Source organism: Doryrhamphus excisus, linkage group LG2 (genome assembly GCF_037039965.1).
Source record: "Doryrhamphus excisus strain RoL-2023G ecotype Guam linkage group LG2, RoL_Dexc_Guam_v1.1, whole genome shotgun sequence".
Taxonomy (NCBI): Eukaryota; Metazoa; Chordata; class Actinopteri; order Syngnathiformes; family Syngnathidae; genus Doryrhamphus; species Doryrhamphus excisus.
The window spans coordinates 3,188,080-3,213,424 of NC_136358.1; the positions used below are offsets into that span (position 1 = coordinate 3,188,080).

At 44.0% G+C, this 25,345-nt stretch overlaps 2 protein-coding genes and 1 long non-coding RNA gene across 7 annotated transcripts; 1 reads left to right on the top strand and 2 right to left on the bottom strand.

The window, feature by feature from the left end:
- Window positions 1-1,619: 1,619 nt before the first annotated feature.
- Window positions 1,620-16,568, bottom strand: LOC144901578 (uncharacterized). 2 transcript variants are annotated; one of them, XR_013629635.1, is made up of 4 exons: window positions 11,367-16,568; window positions 10,083-10,460; window positions 3,108-3,260; window positions 1,620-2,311 (listed from the first exon to the last, which is right to left on the bottom strand). It is a non-coding gene; the product is annotated as an uncharacterized LOC144901578 (long non-coding RNA). The 2 variants fall into 2 exon arrangements; XR_013629637.1 differs by lacking the exons at window positions 1,620-2,311; window positions 3,108-3,260 and adding exons at window positions 5,592-5,742; window positions 5,840-5,942.
- Window positions 8,345-15,603, top strand: LOC131124824 (serine/threonine-protein kinase DCLK2-like). Of its 2 annotated transcripts, XM_058065652.2 has the most exons (16): window positions 8,345-8,650; window positions 8,815-9,624; window positions 10,048-10,442; window positions 11,362-11,488; window positions 11,925-12,056; window positions 12,134-12,216; window positions 12,284-12,356; window positions 12,429-12,534; window positions 12,597-12,654; window positions 12,731-12,850; window positions 12,919-13,065; window positions 13,135-13,268; window positions 13,346-13,423; window positions 13,541-13,637; window positions 13,711-13,791; window positions 13,871-15,603. In XM_058065652.2, the coding sequence occupies exons 2-16, from the start codon at window positions 9,192-9,194 to the stop codon at window positions 13,970-13,972; spliced, it is 2,166 nt and encodes a 721-aa protein (XP_057921635.2). In that variant the 5' UTR covers window positions 8,345-8,650; window positions 8,815-9,191; the 3' UTR covers window positions 13,973-15,603. The 2 variants fall into 2 exon arrangements, with proteins under 2 accessions (XP_057921635.2, XP_078651613.1); XM_078795487.1 differs by lacking the exon at window positions 8,345-8,650 and having other exon boundaries at window positions 8,710-9,624.
- A 609-nt stretch (window positions 16,569-17,177) lies between the features above and the next one.
- Window positions 17,178-25,223, bottom strand: LOC131124823 (uncharacterized). 3 transcript variants are annotated; one of them, XM_078795479.1, is made up of 14 exons: window positions 24,870-25,223; window positions 22,316-22,352; window positions 21,753-21,793; window positions 21,373-21,436; window positions 21,160-21,289; window positions 20,919-21,069; window positions 19,917-20,846; window positions 19,320-19,401; window positions 18,842-19,252; window positions 18,423-18,658; window positions 18,319-18,347; window positions 18,067-18,241; window positions 17,898-17,992; window positions 17,178-17,679 (listed from the first exon to the last, which is right to left on the bottom strand). In XM_078795479.1, exons 1-14 carry the CDS (start codon window positions 24,955-24,957, stop codon window positions 17,572-17,574), a joined length of 2,577 nt encoding a protein of 858 aa, XP_078651605.1. In that variant the 5' UTR covers window positions 24,958-25,223; the 3' UTR covers window positions 17,178-17,571. The 3 variants fall into 3 exon arrangements, with proteins under 3 accessions (XP_078651605.1, XP_078651600.1, XP_057921633.2); XM_078795474.1 differs by having other exon boundaries at window positions 18,319-18,344; window positions 19,917-20,849; XM_058065650.2 differs by having other exon boundaries at window positions 19,917-20,849.
- Between the last annotated feature and the right edge of the window lie 122 nt (window positions 25,224-25,345).

Consider the following 25,345-nt stretch of genomic DNA (forward strand, 5'->3'; position numbering starts at 1 on the left):
TGCTTGTGATCTTATTACAGAGGTTAGAAAACTGGGGGGGAATCTCTGGTATTGCTCTTGAATGATTCAAGTCCTCTCTGGAGGACAGGAAGGATTTTGTTGGAATTGGTAACTGTGTCTCGGACAAAATGGAACCGTGGAGTTCCCCAGGGATCAATCCTAGAGCCGCTATTGTTCAATCTGTACATGCTCCCTTTAGGCTAGCTAATACACAGCTGCAATGTGTCCTATCACAACTATGCAGATGACACTCACATCGACGTGCCACTGACAGCAGGTGAACATGGTCCTGCAGATTTACTTTGTCACAGAATCAAACAGATCAGTGCGTGGATGCAAAACAACTTTCTCTGAAACTAAACTGAAATCATTGTCTTTGGCCCACAGAAACAAAGAGAAATTGTTATCAGTCACCTTTGGACTAAACATGGTAAGGCTGCGTTTCAGTTTCATGCTGCCAAAATCAGGAAAAGTCTTCCAGAAGATGTGCAACAATCCTCAACCTTGGCAATGTTTAAATCCAAGCTGACAACACTTCTATTCAACTGTGCATATGGCAACTGACAGTATTTTATCTGTACTCTACATTTTTACTTATTTTCTTTGATTTTGTTTTGTTTTATGGAATGATTTATGGAATTTTGTTGAATGATTTTAGGATGAGTCTATGTTTTTATGGATTAATTGATTTTACCCTTCTTTTCTGTAAAGCACTATGAATGACCTTGTGTATGAATGGTGCTCTATTAATAAACTTGTCTTGCTACCAAAGTTAGCATTTATAAAAGAGTCTTTTGAGCAGAAATTGTGTGCCTGCAATTTTCGCACTATGACAAACAGCGGCCTAAAAAACATCTTTATTTAATTGCATGGTACAGTAGCAAAAAAAGCCAATGGCTAAAAGCATGAAGATTTGTCAACAAATGACATTAAAACGGTGTATTTTCCCGCAGTAGAGGTAGTTTTTACTTTCTTTCACATTAGTAAGTTTCAATATAAAGCACTATGACAGCTAATGGCTCGCATTAAAATTTGTCAAAGAAGTGCTGTGCTAAAATGGCATATTAATGTTTGTATTTCACATCTGACAAGGTCTTCAAAGGCAGGACTTGTTTTACTTAATTCACCATAAGCTTTATTTTGTTTCACTATATAGCAACATGTAGGTCATTAAAATTTGCCAGCAAAACAATGTTACCATTCCAACATTAACATTTTTTGATTTAAGTTGTATTTACCGACATTATAAATTGAGTAAATTGACTTTTTGCAGGCTGCACGGCGAAGGAGTGTTTAGCACGCAGGCCTCACAGCAAGGAGACCCAGGTTCAATTCCACCCTCGGCCATCTCTGGGTGGATTTTGCATGTTCTCCTCGTGTGTGCGTGGGTTAACTCCGGGGACTGCGGTTTCCTCCCACATTCCAAAAACATGCTAGATTAATTGTTGACTCCACATTGTCCATAGTTATGAATGTGAGTGTGAATGGTTGTTTGTCTATATGTGGACTGTGATTAGCTGGCGACCAGTTTAGGGTGTACCCCGCCTCTCGCCTGAAGACAGCTGGGATAGGCTCCAGCATCCCTGCGACCCTCATGAGGATGAGCCGTAGAAAATGAATGACTTTTTGCACAGTTGGTAACATTAAAATTCTACTCCACTAGGTGTCAGTATAGCTCTTTGTTACATGTATCTTCTGTGGAAGTGTAGTTTTTGTGGTTTTTAGCTTCATGGCAGTGTTTTTTTTACTTTTGTGACTAGAAGGCAGTGTCAATCTCAATGACATCTTCAAAGCTGCGTGTAGTTTTACTTTATTTTGCTTTGCTACCTTCATTATAACGTGTTTAATTTCATTTTTTACGCTTATATGACTGTAAGGGACGGTAAAATTTTACTTAAAACATCACCTGCAGATTTAATAAAGGTTTCATGATGGAAAAATTAATTACTTGAATGATTTCCTACGGGAAATTAAAAGTAGACCAACTTGGAAGTCAACCAACATCATGTATGGATGGTATTCTGCTGCGTGGTCAAGGTCATCTAAAGAAATATGAGCTATAACCAAGCATATGTGAGCAATGAGCTGAAGTGTAGCCCCACATGTGTAATTGGCCTCCTGGCATCTTCACATAGCGCTCCATTAACATGTCTTTGAAGCATCCCCCCCCCCGCATGCATTCATGAACAAGACGACCAGAGAGATGAGCAGCTATCAGGAATTTCACCTCGTTCTGTGATGGACGAGACGAGATCTTCAAACGACGTCAGATTGATATGTGAGCTGGTCTTGCTCTAAAAGGTACATTTATCTTCAAAAAGCCAGACAGGAGTAACATTTATGTTAAAGGTTGTGTCACACAAGCATACTGAGTTTTTTTTCCTTTTGTTGGCATAATATTGGCAAACATCATGATATGTCAGCTCACTCACTGTATTTATCCATTAGTAACGTATTGATCCCAAGATAAGAACGTATATAAGTAAACAAACCATCCACCCAATCCATTTCGCTTATCCTCACTAAGGTTGCGTGGGTATGCTGGAGCCTATCCCAACTGACTTTGTGCGAAAGGTAGGGTATACCCTTGACTGGTCACAACCATTCACACTGATTCTTATCGATGGACAACTTAAGAGTCGTCAATTAACCAAGTGGTTCCCAAACGTGTTTTGCAGCCCCCCTCAAATAATCACTGCAGTGGTCACTTTGGATTTACATGATTTTTTATGAGAAAATTTTATTTGGCTATCGTCTGTAATGATGCTAACCAAGGTATGTGATTTTTTATTTTTTTAATTGCCAGCTTTTTCTCATGGTAGTCTTATATTCAGGTTGTTTGATATTCAAGATTGTCTTGTATTTGGGTCACTACAGCGATTTTGTACCTTTTTGGTTTATGAGTTTGTGGAAAATAAATTCTTACAAAAACAAGTCTTGAAAAAGGCGTGCCGTCTTATATTTAAGGATCGTCTTGCAGTCTGGTAACTACAATAACTTTAAATAAATGCAACAGATCCTGGAAAAGAGGGGTCATTTTATATTAGGGTTGTCAGTATGCTAATTGTCTTTGGTTTTGTCTTTGTTTAAAACGGGAGCCAACTTACATTGCAACTTTGTCTTTGCCACGGTGAGATGTTCCATTTGGCTTAGTATGTACGCCGGATGCCTTTCCTTATGCAACTCTCCCACTTATCCCTGCTTGGAATGCTGGACATCTCCAATGGCGGGGTGTTCGGGCCCTGGCCAGGAATCAAACCCTGCACGAGAAGCAGCAGTGTGTACCATTACACCACCAGAGGTAAAAACTAAGACTATAACAACAGGTTAACAGATACAACATATTGCAATTAAAATATATTTGGCAGTCCAAAATATGTATAATTGTATAATTGGATCATGAGGGACAGAAATTGGTGTCCCCTTAGCCTAAAATGGGAAGTTATATAACATGTCAAGCAAGCCACGAAATAAATGACAAGTGATGTCCTGCATGGAGACAAAGAGCATCAACTGAAGAGACAAGTCATCCAAAGAAGAAACTAATTGGCCTGAGGTCCACTATGGCCTAAAAGACCATAATGCACCTTCAATAATAGGCAGCCATGGTGAATGGCTCCATCTGCTGGTGAATGGCTTCCCTACATCTTTTAAAATCCACACAAGTGACTTATGGCTGCACCAAGGCCATTGAATGTTTTATAACACACTTCTCTTTATTTATTTTAGCCTAGGGTTATGACATGATGGGCCGTGGTTCTATTGTTGATGGACTTGATGATTTATCTGCACAAGTCAGGACACACCATCAATTTTAGTCTCCTCCACAGGTTCAATGCGCTGTCACACCGTTTTTTATGACAAGGTGCCCAGAGAATTTACCAGGGACAACTTAATAACAATAGGTACACCTACACGTTCCAATTGGGTTTGGCTGAAAAACATGTTAATATACAAAAATGTAACATTTGTAATATAAATCATTTATTTTAAACATTTAAGAATAACTTCTTAACTTCTATTGCCAATAGGGCATTCTCCTTAATCCAAATACGTATGTCAAAGTCCATAATAATTTATAAACACATGATATTGCATGACATATGTAAAATGTGCAGCATACATGAACCGCTGTTAAGAAAAGGCCTGTCTGTTTTTGTCTTTTATGATTCGCTGACAATGTTTTTTCATCAAGCGTTGCCATTTCACAATTAATTCAATGCACCACAGTTGCTGTGAGATGCAAAAGTGAAATACGTACATGTGCCGTTCATCTCTAAAAGACGTCTTGTTGAACATTGAGCTTGCGCTGGAACATTATCAACAGTACATGTGCTCATGCAAGAATGCCGGAAGATATATAAACGATATAAGATATAAGAAAGTGAAAGCATAGGACAGTGCTGAAAAAATGTGGATGCATTGAATAAATCTATCCATGAACAAAAAAAAAACAAAGTAATTGAGATCTATCAGTCTGGAAAAGGTTATAAAGCCATTTCTAAAGTGTTGGGACCCCAGCAAACCACAGTGAGAGTCATTATACACAAATGGCCAAAACACAGAATATAGGTGAGGTGGCCAGCCAGCCATACTTACTCAGCAACAACTTATCAAAGACCCCACAACAACATCCAAAGAACTGAAGGCCTCACTTGCCTCAGTTAAGGTTAATGGCAGAGTTCCAAGCTCATTGGACAGCCGAACTGAGGAAGTGCCGGGACTGACGTGCACCCACCACGTGTCTGCAAAGAAGTGAGAATTGGTTGCAAAGGGCATTGCCACTGCGTCTGTGAGCCTGGGGCTACATAGTGTGGGCATACTCCCAAATATGTCCTCATGCCTCGGGTTGTGACTGGGCTTCTGACTCCTGTGGAGTCTTTATTGAGAACCTGTTATCGGTCTGCTGAGCAAGCAAGTAGAGTCCAAACAATAGCACAAGCAAAATAGAAAACCTTCACAGACACTTTTCGTCAAAATAATTTAGTTTGTGGATAAAAACATATTGTTCCTGAAATGTTATTTACAGATGTTTTGTGCTGGCACACAGTCTTACTTTGCACTCCCTCAAATTCAAACTGTACTCTTGTCATTCAAGAATTAAAGAGAAATGTGAAGTTGAAAAATGTATACATTTTGGGTATCATTAAGGGGTGACGGTTTGTCCCGCAGCCAAATGAGTTGAGAACCACTGGCCTAAAAGATGCATATTACATAATGGCAAGTCATGGTGAAGGGCTCTATCTGCTGGTGAAAGGTGTCCCTGCATCTTCTAAATCCCACCAGTGATTTATGGCTGCACAAGACCATTGAATGTCAACTTATTTTACTTTTATTTTAGGTTATGCCATAATGGGCCATGGCTCAACTGTTCATGGACCAGTCCCACTCACATTCATACCTATGGACAATTTGGAATCAATTTGGAACATGCAAACTCCACAAAACAAACTAATTACATTTATATATTCATATATAAATATAATTTAATTAGTGTTACATTACATTACATGTAACATCTTGAATGTAGGTTAAGATGCGTCACTCCTGCCAAGTTTTAGTATCTTATATACTACCTACGAGTACCAGTACGTAATGAATCTGCGTCATCCTTTCCCTAATTGGTTGATGTACGCTTCCACTTCTCCTTCTGGGAAAAAACGAATTCAGCGAAGAAGTTTTCCTGATAGACGAGTTTTCATCTGTCTTGGCTTGGATGGCAAACTTTGATAAGAACCCATTCTACAAACGCAAAAGAAATGCAGTAATGATGTCAAGACAGCGTAGGTGGGATATATCTTTTCATGAAAAGACTTCTTCTTCTTCTGAAGACACTTACTTGCTCAGAAGGGATCCGTTCTCCTAATGAGATCCACCTTGGTTTTTGCTTAACATAACAGCCAATCAACTGCTTTGGGACCTATGACCTCACAAATGCAGTCCTGGTTGAAAAAAATAAATGCAATTTAATTGTATTGAATTTAATGTGTATTTAAAATTTGCAATCAGGACTGATTTTGAATTAACCTCATTTGAAAGTGCATATAAAAAAATGTAAATATGTAAATTAACAAGCAAACTATTCACCCAACGTGGAATAAAGTATAGTAGACTATAATAATATAAGTAAAGTGAGGCAGCACAGTACAACCCATCCTAAAGTTTAATAAAGTTATGTATCGCAAAGGGCAACAAAGTGGAATAAAGGACAGAAGAGCAAAAAAAGTAAAGCAATGTAACGTAAAGTTGTACAGTGTAGCATAAGATAAGGCCAGCTAAGCTACGGTAAAGTAACATAATGTTCAAAGTGAGGCAAAACACAGCACTACTACATGTCCTGACTACTTTGTTTATAGGCGAACAAGGGCGAGAGGCGAGACCTTTAAGTCAGGAGCAAGTGGAACTCGCAGCCTGCTGTGGAGAGATGGCCCCATTACATCCAGATCGAGAACAACAGAGTATCTGATTAGATTGTAGCCAACACTGAACCCTCTACTTTATAGCCGAGACCCGCGTCCAATCGAGGGAAATTTTGGCCTATGTGAATAAACCTCCTCTAAACACTATAATATGACTCTCCCTGTAAATAACCATATTTTAAATTCAATTGTACATACTAAGAAATAATTAATTGGATACAGTAAGCAGTATTGTACTTGCAAAATTTGCAATTACACGTCACATCTTGTCAATGCTTCTTCCTACAGGAAACTGTTAGTAAGTGACATGATTAGTGAAACAGCACGCACCCTTTACTGGATTTAGAGCTGCAGTACCCTTTTTACCCTGCAGATAGCGCCATTAAACCATGTTCGATTTAAGTTACCGTTTGAAAAACAAATCATTAATTTTCTACCGCTTATCCTCACGAGGGTCGCGGGGGTGCTGGAGCCTATCCCAGCAAATAATTTACAATTTAAAACAGAAGGGGGGGGGTAAAATGTGAATATGCATATTAATGATGTGATGGTCCACAACTGTAGCCTGTGTGGTGAAATGCAGCTCCACACTACTGTCGCTTCAATGCATTAGAATCAGGTGGATTATAGAGCTCTTTATTGCAGTGTCCTGGAACAGTATGTCAGTGGAATGATGGGTGAGAGTCTGCTTTAGTCCCAGGATAATGACATTGCATTCCTCACAGCTTTGGTGCATTTTCATACACAAGATAAATTCCATGTCACAAAACAAAAAAAGTATTACAACTGAGTGTGATGGTGTCGTATATTACATAACATTTTTTCCATAATGTCCTTGAATACATGTTACATACTCAATATAAAGTAGCTCCCATGTAGGCTGCAGCTCTGAATTACGGCCCTACCAAGCCAGCATCTTGAAAATTACATCTATACACCTGTAACACTATGACAAGTACTGTGTATTGTACTCTCGCATATCATAGGTACAGCATGTCAAGAGATACATACTACATACAGTGTTAGCATACTAGCTGTTAGCATTGTTAGCATTTCCTTTGAAATTAAAATAGGTAACAGTAAGGACTTATGACATTTCCTAATACCTATTGTTAGCTGTGTGTTTTAGCATTTTGGAATTTTGTAGTTCACACTGATATTTAGCACTTTAGCAACGGTGTATTGAAGCAAGAAAAGGTGTCCGCGCTGGATGCTAGCATGCTAGCATGCTAGCTATTAGCATTGTTTGTGTCTCTGTTTCGTTACCATACTGTCCAGCCACTAAGTTGATCTAAAATGATGGGCCAGGGTGTAGAATCAGGTAACAGACCCGTGGGAATTTTTCTCATTTCTCAATATTATCATTTGTTCATGACAAAACTTACATGTTTAGCAGCTTCATTAAATATTTAGGACTCTAATGGAGCCAAGCAGTTTACTGCTTTTGAAAGTTAGCATCATTTATTGATGAGTTCAGTCCCTTAGCATAATTGGATGTTTTGTAAAGGCACATACTAAAAACATATTAGATAATTATCCTAAAGAAATGTATCGATGACTGGTTGTTACATGATGTATTTATTTATGAAGAAACCGGCTGTTTTATCCCAAACAGAAGAGACCCTGACAGGTTTCACCATTGTCTCGTCATGATGCTAAACTACGATAATCATTCCCCTTTTCACATGACAATAACAATCCAAGCTAGCTGCAAAGCTAAATCCTAAATTGATGTTATCTCACTTGTCCTTAGACTGAGATAAAATCATTGTCATTAATATTCTAAAAAATAAAAAAATAAAAAAAGAGTGTGTCACTATAGTAGATGTTGAATTGAAGTTTGCCTCAGTTTGTTATTTTTAAAAATTAATTGGCTAAGTGCTAAAATGGGACAAGATTAGGGGGAGGGGTTGAGCGCGCTAGACAAAAGAGAGAGAGGGAGAGAGAGCCTGGGAGGGAAGGCGGAGGAGAAGCGTTGTTCCGCCGGTGTCTCCTCTCCTCCTCCTCGTCTTCGTTCTCCTGCTGCTGCTGCTTTAGCGGCCATGCTGCCGCCTCAATGCATCCAGCGACAAGCCACACTAAATGCCGCATAGCAGCCTGATTCCGGCTCAGTTGTCGCCATCAAATCCATTTGTAGCGCCCAGATCAGCCGGAAAATACCGGAACCTGCGCACCGGGGAGGAGGGAAGGGGAAACCTCCATAGCAACAGACCGGTTCCGCAGCATTATTGGTGGGTGCCTCCCTCTTGCATGCACACTCATGAAGCAGACTGCATGCAGCTTTTGTTCTAATCCTGTCTGCAGGTTGTGATCAGCTGCATTCAGGAGTCTAATGCAGCACCATGGCCTTCTAATCTTCACTGATTAGCACATTCACTGTGACCTTGTATTTCAGCTTTACTGCACAAAGGGGACTGCTGGACCAAAAGCTGGACTTTGGGTCTGAGATGCTGCTGAGGGAGGCGCTAAGATGCTAGCGAGCACAGCAGCCAACGTATGACCTCGAGGCTTTACTCTTGACACGTGCTAACATGGCAGGACAAGGATCCAAATGGAGAATTGTTACTTGATGCACTGGCAGAGGCTTCGGGGAGTGGGTCACTAGGACTCATCAGAATCCTTAAAATCACCTCTGTCGTCAAAGTTGGACATGTCTTCATAGAAGATCCTGATCTCATCTTTGCTAGCAGGAAGCCAGACCACTTCACAGTGTTTGCTTCTTGCATCATGAATGTCAAGTAGTGCTAGCGTGCTTTTGAACCCGACCCTGTCATGTCTCTGAGTAAGACCATCGAGCTGGAGCACTTTGATGAACGAGACAAGGCTCGTCGAGGACGCTCCACCCGGGCTAAACGCGATGAATCCTCCGGCGGGACCAGCGGCGGGTCAGGCCCGAGTTCACGGGCCAGCAGCCTGGTTCCAAGCCCAGCGCACAGCACCAACTGCAGCTACTACCGCACCCGCACCTTACAGGCGCTCACCTTGGAGAAGCGGGCCAAGAAGGTGCGCTTCTACCGCAATGGAGACCGCTACTTCAAGGGGCTGGTCTACGCCGTCTCCAGCGACCGTTTCCGCTCATACGACGCGCTGCTCATGGAGCTGACCCGCTCGCTGTCAGACAACCTGCACCTGCCGCAAGGAGTGAGGACCATCTACACAATCGACGGCAGCAGGAAGATCAGCAGCATGGATGAGCTGCTTGAAGGTACGAAACATCTTTTCTGTCTCAGATCAAAATCTAGATTCCATTCAAACAAAAAGCAGACCAAGTGCAGACCCTGCATTAAGCATCAATATTGATGACCATAAATTCTGCTAATGAGCACTAATGTAGGGAAAGGGCACAGCCAGCGAGGCATTAAAAGACAGATGCATCAGTTGTGGCAAAGCAGATACAGTTGATCCTCTAAGCCACCACATGGATGAATTGTAACAATAAATGTGCATCACAGACATAAAAACAACCTAAAAATGCCTAATACTGATACTGTAAACCCTGCAATATGCCTCTCACACACATTTTAAACTCACATTAAGAAACAATTACAGGCATACAATATGATATTCACTAAGAAAGCAATTGTCAAAGCATCCTCCTGACGTGAAAAAAGGTGTCTGTGTGTCTCAGGCCAGTGTTATGTGTGTGCCTCCAACGAGCCTTACCGCAAAGTTGACTACACAAAGATCTCCATTCCGAGCTGGAAACCTGGCGCCAGTTCCGGAAGCAGCGCGTCGTCGGGGTCAAGCAGGCCCTCCGGGGCGCCTGCTGGGGGTCCGGCCGCCAATGCTGCCGGTTGTGCCAAAGAGCGTCCAGAAGGCCGGGAGGGCAGAGAGAGCAAAGACTTCATCAAACCCAAATTGGTGACGGTGATCCGCAGCGGCGTCAAGCCTCGCAAGGCGGTGCGGATCCTCCTGAACAAAAAGACGGCACACTCCTTCCAACAAGTGCTGGCCGACATCACTGAGGCCATCAAGCTGGACTCTGGAGCCGTGAAGAAGCTCTACACACTGGACGGAAAACAGGTGAGCTCAGCTTCCATCCTGGGAAACAAAAGTAAAAAAAAGATATCTTCAGTCATCTTCTGCGTGAAAACTATAGGGACAGGATGCTCAAACACATCACAGGAAGCTATTTTTAACACCTTGACAAAAGAAGAAAAAGAGTTATCAAAGTGACCAACAGCAAGTAGAGTCAGTGAATGCAGCACAGATTCAAACACGTCTCACACACTCACACACACGTCTTCACGCCATCCATGTTTCACAGAAACACACACACTGGTTGAACAAAGCCACTCAGTCGTTCCCACAGCAACCTTAGAAAAATAAAAGCAATGTGAGTCCACAATGCTTTCAGAATAAAAGGGGCCAACTTGCCCAGCTATCAGAAGTCTATAGTACAGCCAGGCTTTTATTTTGAAGGCAGCAGTGTCACTTAATGAAGCCTTATTCTCTGAGAAGCTTCAGACTCAGACTGAAATGAAACAAGACAGGAGTGTGTGTGTCCTGCCTCTGACACTGCAGTATTAGTTACCATGGTTACTAGCCATCCAGGAAGCCCATAGATGTGGGAGAAAAGGATTGAGGACAGAGGGGACAAAAAAAAGAAGTGACAATGGGGATAAGGAGGGAAAAGAGATCAGCAAAGGTATGTTAAAAAAAAAAAAAAGGAAAAAATTAGACTTTACAGGGATTGTTTGCAACTGGCTCAAGATTAAGTTTTTTCCATCCATCCATTTTCTATACCGCTTATCCTCATTAGGGTCATAGGGGTATGCTGGAGCCTATCCCAGCTGACTTTTGATGCATGATATCAAAGATGATGACAACAATGTGATTTCAACATTACTAGCTGTCGTCTGCTCTCTTGAGTCACGTGCACGCTCATACACCTAAAAATGTTCATCTCGGTGTGTGTGTGTGTCTGTGTGCGTGCATGTAGCTCACCTGTCTGCAGGACTTCTTCGGAGACGACGACGTCTTCATGGCGTGTGGCCTGGAGAAGTTTCGCTACGCTCAGGATGACTTTGTGCTCACTCACGGCGGCAAGACTGCAGCCTTCGTGAATGGTCTCACACCACACACACGCGCCCAAACACGCATTCGCTACACAGTTTAATATAGTGAAAGAAAATCATCCTAATATTTTTCATGCATGGACAGGTAAGAAAAATGTCCCAACGAAGAAAAGTAGGATGTCTTGAGTGGTGCCACACACAATGATATGAAGACAATCTTCTTATGGTATGACATACCGTATGCAGTGTAAGAGTGAAGTCAAGTAAGGCTAAGGCATCATCTGTTGTGTCACTGATTGCCTCAAGGCCACCTGTACTGCATCTGAGGGGCCGGTCTTGTACAACATGCAACACAGTTTAGTCAGGAAAACCACAGTCAAACAAAAGAAACAATAGTAAACACATGCAGTCTAATGTGGTAAAAAGGAGCTCATTCGGGACAAGCAATCACGTCAAGAATTCTGGTTCTGTCCCGCTCTTCTGTCAGAATGCCGAGTCAAAGGGTCTCGTCCCGCCGCGCCTCAGAGGACGACACCTCCCAAGATCCCCAGCGGCTCGGGCTTGCCCTCCTCGAAGGCTTCAGCCAAAGCCGCGCCTCAGTCCAGGTCGCCGGGATCAGGTGAGGCACTTCAACGTTGCTCCGAAGTGTCGGATGCGTATCAGCCAGTAAGTTGACTCCTCTACTGTCCTCGCCAGTAAATGAAGCGTCAGGATCTCAGGCAAGGTCGTCCAGGTCTAGCCCCTCCCCCACAAGTCCCGGCACACAGCGCAGCCTCAAGGTGGATTCATCAGCTGTTCTTCATCATCAGTACAAATGTGGTTTGAAAGTCTCTGCCCCATCCGCAGGTTTCTCCTCGTCGTGCTTCTTCCACGGACGTCAATGGCGAGGCACAGCAGCCAGATGACGCCGCTCTTGAAGGTGACTGAACGTCATGTCTACTAAAAACGTTGTCCAACACTTATGTGACAAGACAAAAACATCTCTTCCAAGTGAACGGAAATCTGGCCGTGTCGTCGTCCATCATTAGCAACAAGTACAAAATCGGGAAAGTCATCGGTGATGGAAATTTTGCAGTGGTGAAGGAGTGTGTGGAGAGGTAAAAAGGAATTCCTCTAAGCACCTTTAAGAACTTTTTCTCAGTTGTGATGCTCCCCTCAGATCCACCGGACAGGAGTTCGCTCTGAAGATCATCGACAAAGCTCGTTGCTGCGGAAAGGTAATCTCGTACACCACGTGAGCTGAGGTGCACGTAGCGGATGTAGACATAATAAGTCACATGCGCATGTCAACAGGAGCACCTGATTGAGAACGAAGTAGCTGTCCTGCGTAGGGTTCGACATCCCAGCATCATCCAGCTCATCGAGGTGGACGAAACACCCTCTCAGCTGTTCCTGGTCATGGAACTCGTCAAGGTTTTCTTCATCTTTTCACCTTTGTGATCAAAAAGTGTCAGCTTGGCTGATTTTCCTGCGCTTCTCAGGGTGGTGACCTTTTCGATGCCATAACGTCGTCGACAAAGTATAGCGAGCACGACGCCAGCGCCATGGTCTTCAACCTGGCCGGAGCCATCAAGTATCTGCACAGGATGAACATTGTGCACCGAGACATCAAGCCAGAGAATCTGCTGGTAGGAATTCAGGCGGCGTATCTCGCCACAGTCATCGCCACTGTCTAATGATGTGTTTGTGCTCGGCAGGTGTGCGAGTATCCAGACGGCACAAAGTCTCTCAAACTCGGAGACTTCGGGTTGGCCACGGTGGTGGAGGGGCCGCTCTACACCGTGTGTGGAACACCCACCTATGTCGCCCCGGAGATAATCGCCGAGAGCGGGTGAGAGGAAGCAGGAAGTGAGCACAGTTATTACCTTAAGCTAGTATTAGCATTCATTTGCTTGCTTGTGTGTGTAGTTATGGTCTGAAGGTGGACATCTGGGCGGCAGGCATCATTACCTACATCCTGCTTTGTGGATTCCCACCATTCAGAAGGTCAGTGAGGGGCGGGGCTAGCCACAGAGAAGTGTGATGATTGGCCGATGCCCACAATGGGAAGTCTTGAGACATGACAGGGTTGTGTGTCACTTTGTCTTTCCTGTTCTTCATCAGCGAGAACAACGTCCAAGAGGAGCTGTTTGATCAGATCCTCCAAGGGAAGCTTGAGTTCCCGTCTCCAGACTGGGACACAATCAGCCTGCCTGCCAAGGTGACATCTAAGAGTCCAGAAACAAGTTAGTCTTGCATATCTGACAGCAGTCCTGCTCTCCGTGCTTCTTCAGATGCTGATCAGTCAGATGCTGCAGGTGAACGTGGATGCTCGCTTCACAGCAGAGGAGGTTCTCTCGCACCCTTGGGTGACGGTGAGCTATCAACCATACTTTACTCGTCCAAGTATGCAGTTGTCCTCCATCTTTATTTTACTCCTGTATGCTAATGCAGGATGATGCTCCCATCGACTCCAGCAATGAAGAGGCTGCCGAGGACACAGAACAGGAATCTCCAGTGTTGGAAACTAAACAGGTTCCTTCCCCACTGGTCTAGAAGACCACCAAGCTCCAAAGTGGACCACAAGTTGTCCTCTCTGAAATCCCTGAGTTGAACTTGCTCCAATTTTAAAGATTTCCCACTGCTCAGATGGATTACAATCCAGTATTTTGGGAATGTCAGCATCCAGACCAATGAGGAGGAAGTCCTGCTGCAGCATCAGGAATAGAATCTCACAGGCTCGGAATGATCAAACATGGTCCCACAAACTTTCCCTGTAACCACAACGTCTTCCACCTTTTCTGGGAAAACACTTCAAGCTCTTTTTGTAACGGTGACACCCCCACCCGCATCACCCAATCTGAGGCCATGAACACTGTGCCTGTCTTACCCTGATCCATACAGGGTTTGGGACAAAATGGGATTAGTCAACATTTCCAAGTTCCAAAATCTTCCTGCCTTGATCCAACAAGATGAATGGTGTGTCTCAATTGGTGTACTTTCATACAAAAAGTACAACAAAATGCAGTACCCAGATGTAGCACTCAAAACGGTTGAAAAGGTGCAGTGCTACCACCCCAAGTCATCGACATCATAGCTATATGTAGCGAAAATGGAAGAACTATCAAATCTTTCCAAACTAAAAAAAATTGTCATTTCTGGTCAGAGGTAACAGTAATACATATGCGACATTACTACACTCTCAAAATTCACACACTCAGGAACAAAGTACACAGTGTACACAGTATGATTATTGAAATGTACTGATGAAAGTATTCCATTTGAGACACAATCTGTTGTTCATGTTAGCCGTAACGTGTGTGGTGTGAAGTAGGAAAACGTAGCAGCTTAGGAAAAGAAAACCCACAATGATCAGTGAGCCAATACAAAAAAATGTTGGTTTGAATGGTGCTGATTAACTAATGATCTCATGACATCATCACATCATCCATCTGTCTGTTATTAAGGATGTAGGAAAACAAGTAAGGAGCTTTTTTTTTTTAATTCTTGTTTGTCTGCCCAATGCAGTCTTATAACATTTGAACCTAGCACCACCTCTCCATGGCCTTGACCTTTGGGCCAGAGCCACTGATGAAGAACCTGATATGCTAGCTCGCATTCACCAGCGGCTCTCGCCCATTTTGCCTGCGATCAACCCAGTCGTCTTAATTCTTAGCAGTTTTTTCTCAGCCGAAAGCAGCCTTGTGTTAGCCACATGCTAAAAGCCTGCTTTCACTTAGCTTGATGGCCACAATTAGGTGAAAAACAGTATTATGAAACTTTAGAAATGAAATGTCCACTTTGGAGACACATGACCCAGTCGGCTTTCAATGGGTCAATGTGTGCGTGCCTGTGCCTATGTGTGTGCGTGTGTGTGCGCGAGAGATCATCATCATCATGCCTTGTAAACGTTTCTCCATGAGGTGCAGTAGATGACCTAGAACTGACCTGAGATGTTTTTTCCGAAAAGAATCATGAACTGTTCATGACAAATTGCATTTGTGTGTTTTTAGCCCAAGCTTTTTCCACCATTGCTCACCTTGAAGAGCTTTTAGGCAAAACAAAATAAAAAATAGTCCCATCGGAATAAGGACATTTTAACCATGTGATATGAGTTCTAAGACCAAACCATGATTTTAAAATTGAAGACAACTGTGAAATGAAATAAAACAAATGCAGTAAAAACATCTATTTCCCTTTTTTTTTTGAGTAGTTTGAGTGTCCCAATGCTCGTAGGAGCTAGATAGTTGAAGGCTTTTTGGTGGGCACCCATAACAAACAGATCCTGGTCAGGAACCAGACAAAGACTGGCTCCAAAGACCCCAGGGACGAAAAGCAAATTTGGGCCAAGTTGTCCCTCACCCAGACGCGAGTCACCGGGGCCTCCCACTGGAGTCAGGCCTGAAGTTGGGGGTCGATGGTGAGGAGTCCCTGGTGGCTCATGGGAGGGGCAAAAGGGGTCGGGTCGGCAAAGAACTTTTGATAGTACTTTAAATAATCAAAATACGTCAAGATAATAATATGTCATCACTGCATTAATGCATGATCACAGCTTACATATCAAACGATGCAATGTTGTTGAAGTTATTTTTTTACAGGGCTTCATAGTAGAAATAGGTGTATCCCAATGACAGCATTGTAAGCTAGCTGAAATTAACTTGTGTTAATGTGGCTGAAATTTTCTTGTGTTATAATGCACAGAAAAGGGAAAGGAATACGTGTTCATGTTTCACATATGGATTGTGAATGACGGACAAAATTCCCCCAAAAAAGTGCAATTCCCCTTTAAAGAGAAAGTCTTGCAAGTGAGTAACTTGTTCCTTTCCTGTGGTTGTGGCGCCTCTGGCAGGCATACAAGATGCAAACATAAGCGCTTGGCCTGTTAACCCTCACACCATGTATTTTACTGTATTTTTATGCAATTGTGTACTGCATTATGGTTCCCTCGTTTATCACAGGGGGATAGGTTCCAAAATAGCCCGTAATAAGTGAAATCCGCGAAGCAGGACTATATTTTTGTACAATTATTGTTTATGGTTAAGGCTGTAAACCCCCATCATAAACATAATGCACTTTTCGCAGACATTTCCCTATTGTTTAAACACTCTCAAAGTCTTAATTTTAATGATAAAAGGAGATTAGACTCACATTCACCGCTCTGATCGTGGCTTGTCCTGGCGCCAACGTATCTGAATCGTTGTTAAAACATATACCTCCTCCTCGTCCTCCATGAACCGAACATTCATTCACAGCCATGTGTCTTCTGCCTTCATTCAGCTTACTAGCTTGATTGCTAGCAGCTAGCAATAACATAACAGGAAACAAGTGGTCCAAGATTGATTGAAAATGGTCTCCAGCCAATCAGAACGCAGAACTCAATGGGCGGGTTATCCCTTAGCCAATTAAGACTGTCGTGGCGCTGTATTTAGTCATCGACACATATTAAGAAGAGCTGGACACTTCCGGACACGTCTTCAACTCTGAAATGAGTAGAGAACACCCTCTACTGGTGGAGCGAGGGAACATGTTATGGACATTAGGGACTCCTATGTCCCTTCTATGTTGATGAAGAGAGGTGTCACAATGCACAAGTGATTACTTTTTCAGGCTTCTCAATGAACTAATTGCGTATAACATCCAATTAATGTGTCCATGGTGATGGTTATTTTTTAACACCAGAGTGAGAGAAAATATATTTAAAGAATACCCTTGTTTGTGTGAACAAGGCCTAATAATGAAAAATATAACAGTCGAGGTAAAGTAATTTTTCATCATTTTATTCTGACTTAAAAGCTGGAATGTTTGCTTGATCAAAAGAGGTCTTGTGCAGTTAGCATATTAGCGCTAATGTCACAGAAAAAAATCCTTTGTACATAATGTTGCCATGACAACACCTGTCAGCACATGACATGACCACACAGAAAAGTCTTTTCAATGTTCAGAAACCCTAAGTGGACTCTTACATGAACTTGTTGGACACTGAGTGGAACCAAACAAGAACATGATCATCAATCCAAAGAGTCTTGACCACATTGAGTTGGGGTTATGGATTCCAGAAGGTGTGTTTGAATTTTAACAGAAAGAAGTGAAATATCGTGGACTTCACTCACGTGTGAACAAGCCCAAAGTATTCCACGTTAAGCTCCTCCCACTGATCAAAGAAGGCAAATGTAGTTTCTGGGCACCATCCCACGCCGGCCACCCACAACTCCCACAATCCACTGCTCGTCCACAGGCTCCACCAAAGTAATGATGTCACCAGCCTTTGGGTGGAGGACAGCAGTGTGTCAGACATGCTTGTTTACTTTTTTATGATGCTGATGCTTTTAAAAGCATCAAAAATGGTGGAAATTGCATGTGAATGTTGACTGGCAGTACGTTGAACTGAAATTTCAACAGTTTTGGTTATGGTTTGAATCGGTTGCGAAATGTGGAAGGAGAAGTGTGTCAAAAAATGTGAGAGAGTAATTAATGAGCTCACCTTGACTGTGAGTTCATCCTCGTTCTTGGATGTGAACGCAAACAGAGCTTTGGCCACGCCTCTTGTCGCTTCCTGCTGCTTTTCAATTGGCTGAGCTGGTAGCAGGGAGAAAATGTTTAAAGGCCAATGCACAGCAATGTGTGTTTGTGTATGTGTATGTGTATCATACCCTGGCAGGCCTGCGTGAAGGCAGCAGGATAAAGCCCTTCCCTCCCGTCCAGTCTCCCCCTCCTCCACTCTGAGTCGACGTGCTGGGTCACCTGTATGAGCGCCCCCTTGTGGAAGGGCAGATCCTCTGCAGTCTGAGCAGGGAAATCAAAGAGCGCCACCACCCACTCCTCCACCTCAAAGCATTTAAGTAATCATAGTTTAGAAGGAATAATGCGCACCATGAAAAGACATCTTCAAGCTTTAAACTCACCTGTGTGTCTTTTGTAGACTGTAGTGCTGCTGAGGACAAAATAATTACAGCGTTCATTCATTTAAATATGCAAATTCAAGTAACAGCGTGGCAAGGATGCTCACCAGGATTTTCTATCACCATCTCGCGTGCCAATGGTGGCTTCGCTGTGCCTTCCGGTGGGAGGGGCTCTGTGACTCGGGTGAAGATCAGGGGGAAGAGCCCGACACGCCCAGCTATCTGGCCCCGACCCCACTCCGTCCCGATGATCTCCAGGAGGCTGATGACATCACCCTGGGAGAAGGTCAGCTCGTCGTCCTGCATTCCCTCGAAGTCAAACAAGGCAACACAGCGAGGGCCGCTACATACATACACATGCATACACATGCATACACATGCATACACATGCATACACATGCATACACATGCATACACATGCATACACATGCATACACATGCATACACACACACACGCCAGAAAGTGGACAACAAAGGAGTGTTATCTTAAAAGACACAAGGTGGTGTATGTGATGTGGTGCTGCACCTGATGGGGGGTGGTTCTGGGTGTTTCTGCATGGTTGGCCACTCTGACGGTTTGACACTCCCCAAAGTGGGCTTTGATAGTTCTGATTGGGGGAGCATCTGCAGGTCCATGAGATGGTGTGCCGGCAGGGGGTCGTCCAGGATGATGAGGACGTCCTGTTTCTGGGACTCACGTTTGTTATCTGTATCCTTTGAGTGTGTTGCTGGCATGTAACTGTTAAAGAGGGGGTGTCCAGCATTAGGGCGGGGGGGCAGAGGTGGCCCTTTCTTTGATGCCCTTTGACCCTGCACTTGATTGGATGGTGCTTGCAGCGACTGGCTGACGGATGAGACGCTAGCAGGAGGAGGCGGTCGGGCAGGCACAGATTTCATGGGCGGAGGCCTCGGGGGGAGGGACTTCACACTTGAAGGCCTGCAGAGAAGAAGACTTATGTTTGGAAGGAAGCCAACCAGAAGGAAGCAGCACATGAGGTTCTTACCGAGGGGGGAGGGAAGGCTGGGAGATTTCAGACTTCGGTGGTGATTTGGCGTGAACAAAAGCCGTGGGTTCTGGAGTGGGACCTGAAAAGACAATAGAAGTATATCAAGCTTTTCAGAGTAAACCGACAGTGGACGCTGTTTGTTGTTTCTATGGCAACAACCAGAACAGCTGAGCAATCACATGACCGGTGTGAGGCCGACAAGAGCCTCCTTCTGCACTCACAATCAGCCAATGTTGAGGCCGCAGAACAAACTCTCACAGGCAGCACTTATGTTTTCATTTTGTCTATGAAAAGCTGCATTGTGCTTACAGTTTACATTACCCACAATGCACTTTGACTGTGAAAAGACACATTGTTAAATGCTAACGTGTTGGTTCTTCTCACTGAAGGCATCATGTTGCCTTGCTCGCTCTGACGGCGAGGAAGAGTCACTTCCAGTGACATTGATCTGTTCCTTTATTGCACTGTGTTGTGTTGTGGTGAGACAGGGCTGGTATTAATGAAGAACAAGAACTTGTTGATTTTTATGGCTATAAACATTTGGTTCGGGGGCTGTTGGGGGGTGTCAATTCATGCAAAGGGAAGAAGACTGACCTGTTAGCTTCAGGGTGTTTGTTGTCTGAGACCCCCTGCTGACCTGCATGGAGGGTCTGGGGGGCCGCGTTGGGGTCACGTTTCCACCAACCACGGGGGCTCTATTTTGAGGTGGAGCCACAATTCGCATGGGGACTGGCAGTTTGGATGGATCCTCGTCTGTGGAATGAGTTTCACTGGGGGAGGGGGTGAATTTTGCCGGTGGGAGTCTGGGGGCTGGAATGGGTGCAGGGATAGGTGGGACGGATTCTGGGACCGCTTGGGCGTTCAGTTTCTCAGGAGTACCTTGAGTTGACAGAGTGTCAACTACCTGTGGGGCGTTAAGGAGGCTTTTGGGTTTAGGGGCAATGGTCGGAGGAAGCACTTTGGCACATGGTCCTTGGAGACGAGGGCGTGGTCTTGGTTCTGGTTTCTTTCCACCAACCTTCTCATTATCAAGCCCCGCCTGCTGCTGCTGCTCAAAGGCCTGGATCCTGGCCTTGAGGGTCGCCATGTCCTTCGCTTCCTCGTCCTCGTTCTCGTCCTCCTCTGATTGGCTGAGGCCGCTGTCGTCACCTGGGCATTCAGGGAAGCCCCAGTCGTCAGTGCTAAAGGCCTCCAACAGCTCTTGAAAGTATTTACCCTGAATCACGTCCTGTTTGCTGATGTTAGCATTAGCACGGGCAGCGAGTGTTGCCAATCCGTCCTCACGCAGTTTGACCAAAGTCTGAACCTTGACCTCGTTACTAACAGGAGTTACTGAGGGCCTGGATCGGGGAAGTGGCCTGGGTTGCTGCACTTCATTTAGAGGGAGCTTGGCACTCGACGTCTCTGTGTCAAATGCAGGTAGCTGCTCTGATTGGCCCCCGTGAGAATCTGGGGTCAAGGGTGAACTGATGCCATCTTGAGACACAGTCCTGGGGAGGGGTGGACGCAGCGGTTTGACGTGCTCCGCTGAAAACAAACACACTTTTCACATGAAGGTCCAAAAGGAGGCCTTGAAACAGATTAGCTTTGTCTTACCTTGAGACTCCTGGCCCTCAGGAGGTGATCCAGAGTCTGTCTGGGTGGAGATGATGGTCCTAAAGGCTGGATGGGATGTGATGGCTGAGGACGTGCGGACACCCTCTTCCTGTGTCTTCTCCCGTATTACCTCGTCATAGGAGGGGGGTGGCTTGGCCAAGAAAAGGGCAACAAAATGAAACTGAAAGTGCACTATGGACATTCTAAACAGCTCAGCGGGACATCATGGGAGCTGTGCTACCTGTATGGACGGTGGGATCGTCGGCCCCCAGATTTGTGCAGCCGGAGGAGGAGGAGGTGGGAACCAGGATGTGGAAGGGAGCGGTTCAGCTGACAAAATGGTGATATCCGGTCGCCTGGCACCAGAGCCCCTAAACACAAAGTAGATGAAAATATTTTTAAAACACAATTGCAAGCAGATAGCGTGTCAAGCGTCTATCCAAAGTTGTCTTACCTCCTGTCTCCGTCACGGTTTCTGTCTCGCGGTGTCTCGGAGAAAGACGTGGACCTGCTGGTGGCTGATTGAAACAGGGAACACTTGATCTCACTTGATCAGCATATACAAAAGTAATGAAACAAAGCCTTAATGAATCATTGCCTTAGTCTTCATTTCACTGAACAACAACATTTTGGACTGGAGGGCGGCACAGAATACACACTAAATAAAGACAATTTTTAAAATGCCTCTAACAAACTGCATCACAAAAATATAAAAAAAAAATTCAGAACGGTGCAGCCCTATTTTGGATCATGCTGTGGTTGTAATGTACTTGTGTCCCAGTACTTTTGTCCGCGTAAGCTGAGGAAAAAAAGCCAGTGAGCAAGAGAACTCACTTTTCTTGATGGCTGCCTTCAGGGACCAGAGTGGACCTTGGCTGCAAAGAAGAAAAAAGATGAGTCAAGAGGCTCGCTATGCCTGAGATTTCAGCCAAACTGTCTGCATGTCAAGGAAAAGAACTTGTTGCTAGGCAGATTACAAAAGACCATATGACTTTTTCAGTATTTTTTTCTTTCCAGCTTTGTCTTGATTCAATGCATGGGCAGACATGACGCAGTGTAAAGTTGCCATGTGTGCACTCCCAAATGCTCAACTTTACTGTTTCCACCATAAACACACACTGACACGTTGCCGTGCCAACCAGCAGGCAACACAAATACTTTCAATAGTGTATCAGAGCAATAAGAAGGAGTGAGTGTGGGGATGGGGTGGAGGGGTAGCTGAGTAGATAAAAGTTTATGGTGCAACAAAAGACAAACACGCTAATGAGGAAAGCGTTGCTGCCACTTATAACATTCCATTCATAAGAACACGTCAATTATCATTGCATGCAGCCTGTGTTGACTTTTAACACACATACACACACACAACATTGCAAAGCTTCAGGAAAGTGTTTTACCTGAGACGATTCTCTGGCTTCCTCCTGTCAGGACGACCTGCGGGGGACAGACAGAGGCTGAAACAGGAAACGACGACTTCATCCACAACTATGTCACAGGCTGTCAATCATCCACAGGCCATCTTCAGGAGGTCTGCTGAAGAAACCATCCAAAACGTTCTTTTCGTCCAACGCAGCCCGTCTTCTCCTTATAAGAACCCAGATGGACTTTCTTTGTGTCTTTCCTCCCTCCTCCGTCCTAGCAAGCTTTCCTGCAGGAACCGATGCTGTGATTGGCGACAGCGCCAGTGTCGTCATTGCCACGGCTTTAACACTTCCAGATGTGCTGCAGCGGCTCCCTGGGTGTGCACCCCCCCCCCATCTCAGTGCACATCTGAAGCTAAAGATCGCAGGTTTGAGGTGACTCAGAAGTGCTGAGTCAACACAAAGAGAAGAAAGCAGCTCTACTAAGGAAAGGGAGCCATTTAGTTAGTTTTTTATTGGCCCTTGGCATACACTAAAAATAAATTTAATCAATTAAAAAATTGGCATATAATTAAATTTGCTTTGTCAGCTATAACAAAGCTAAAGCCTGCTTCGGTTGAGGCTCTACCGTAAACAACGCAAGCTTGCAAACTCTCATAGCTGCCAAATGATGCTTTGTTCTGATAGCTGAGAATATATTGACCAAAATGTTTATATTTTTTTATGTACAAAATGTATCAAAGTGGCCCCTACGCATACTTCAATTTTTCTGTACATGGCCCTCGATGGAACAACTTGGGACACCCCTGTCCTAGAAAGACAACACAAGGCATGCTCCTCATCAAGCTTTGCAAAGAAGTGGAAAACACCTGAGTCAAAGCCGCTCAGACCTGTCTCGGAAGTAATGCTGACTCATAGCTGCAGGGCAAACCACGACCTCAATAACAAAGTGACACCAAAGTCCCTATAAAAGCCAAATAAAATCGTGCCGGACCGTGTGTGAACTTTGACCCTGGATGGCGGCTCAAGCACATGTTGATTGGAGTATTTGAAATGAGGTGGTGGCATGCTTGCATTGTGTCTTATCAACTGACTGAGAGGTTAATCATCTGCTCAGCTGACAGCAGACAAAATGACAAAACTTTATAATGTTAGAAATCCGACCCTCTTCCTGCTCCATGTATCTCACACACACTCACACACATTAGTTATGTCTGTTTTAAGCTAATAATAGCAACTTGGCAAAGTTCTGCTACTAATGTTAGCTACCATTGTAACAAGTCACCGTTGATGTACTACACTGCGGATGCGGATGTCATACAACTTCATGACAAAAAATCCAAATTATCCCTTTAATGCAGATTACAATTCACTGCATTTAAGTATACTCGAGAATCACAGAAAATGTAATCAAAACATGTGTATTCAACCACAACAAGCACACAGCAAGTACAACTATCGTTAAGTAGCTATTTAGCATCCTGTGTAGTAGTGGTGAACAAATGCGACTAACAGGACATCCAGACATCGTTGTTGCATTTGGAACAAATTGACATGGAAAATCCATCACTCTTATTGTACCTGTGGCTCTGAAACCATAGGAGAAAGCATTTTTTAAATGATGCTTTCGCAGGAGGAAAAAACAAGAAAGGTTACATACTGAAAATGACTAAAAGAGCCGACGAATCACATCTCTGCGTTCCGCATCATCATTGACGTGATGTTAGATTTTTATGAGGATGCATGTCATGCTTCACCGGAGGGTTTGGAAGGGGAGGAGCTAGCCGGCATTGCTTGCCCTGGCGCCGTTACGCTGTAGCATAATGAAGCATAAGTCCATTGCCGCATTCAACATTGTGGTTGTTTTGTTTGACGGCACACTGCGTTTTGCTGTACTTCTGTTTGTGAAAGTATACAAATTAAAACACAGCCCATCCATCCATTTTCTACATTTATATTCATATTTTGAGCACATATCAGCACGTTTTTCGTACCATCATGGCCGAAGTGTTTGTGTCATTTGTCTGCTATACCACTTATCCTCATTAGGGTCGCAGGGTATGCTGGAGCCTATCCCAGCTGACTTTGGGCGAAAGGCAGGGTACACCCCGGACTGGTCGCCAGACAATCACAGAGCACATCCTGTATTGATTGTATTGACACAATCATACAATTTATAGTCGCCAATTAACCTAACATGGATGTTTTGGGAAGAACCCGGAGTACCTGGAGAAAACCCCAGGATTCAAACCCAGATATTGCTGATCTCCTGCCTGTGTAACCAACATGCTAACCAGTCAATCAGTCAAAAAAGTTGTACTGTATGGTATTTTGCATGTTGCTGTCTGCTGATGTCACCAAAGCCTGCAGGTGACGCAGGTGAAACAGTTTAGTTTCGAGAGATGCACATTGTTTATTTATGCATGTGTTTGTATATTTGTATTTTGACAGCATCTTCGGCAAGACAAGCAAACAACACCAAAGTCTACACACAAAACATGTCGTCAATATGATACATTAACAAAGCAGTTCCATATTTAAACTTTGCTTTTTGTGCGCACAAATAGAAATGCCCATTTGTTGTTTTTACCTTCGGTGCTGTTGGGCTGGCGTCGGATCACTTGTTCGCCATTATTCCTCCTCATGTTCTCCTCTTCCTCCGGCCGAGCCTCGGCCATGTCTCTTGTCAAGTCGGCGTCGGTACCGACGTCGCGGCAAGTTGAAGAGGACGACGTCAACTTTGGATCCAAAGAGACTCCGCCTGGCTTGTTTGTTTTCAGAGGCTAACAACGAGACAGATTCCAAACAGTTATAATGCCAAAAGTCTCGTATATTATCTACGGAAGTACTTGTTGTGGTGGGTTTCTACAAGTTTCTACCGCGTCAACACGCTTTAATAAGCTACAACGAGCTTCAATAGTCTGTCAGTTCCGCCATTGGTCGCTGTGACGTCACACAACATATTATTATTATACATTTAATGATGTATGAATGTAAGGTTTGAAGAAATCATTCGAATAATTACGACGATGTCACGTTTGATAAAATAGCTCATTTAATTATTTC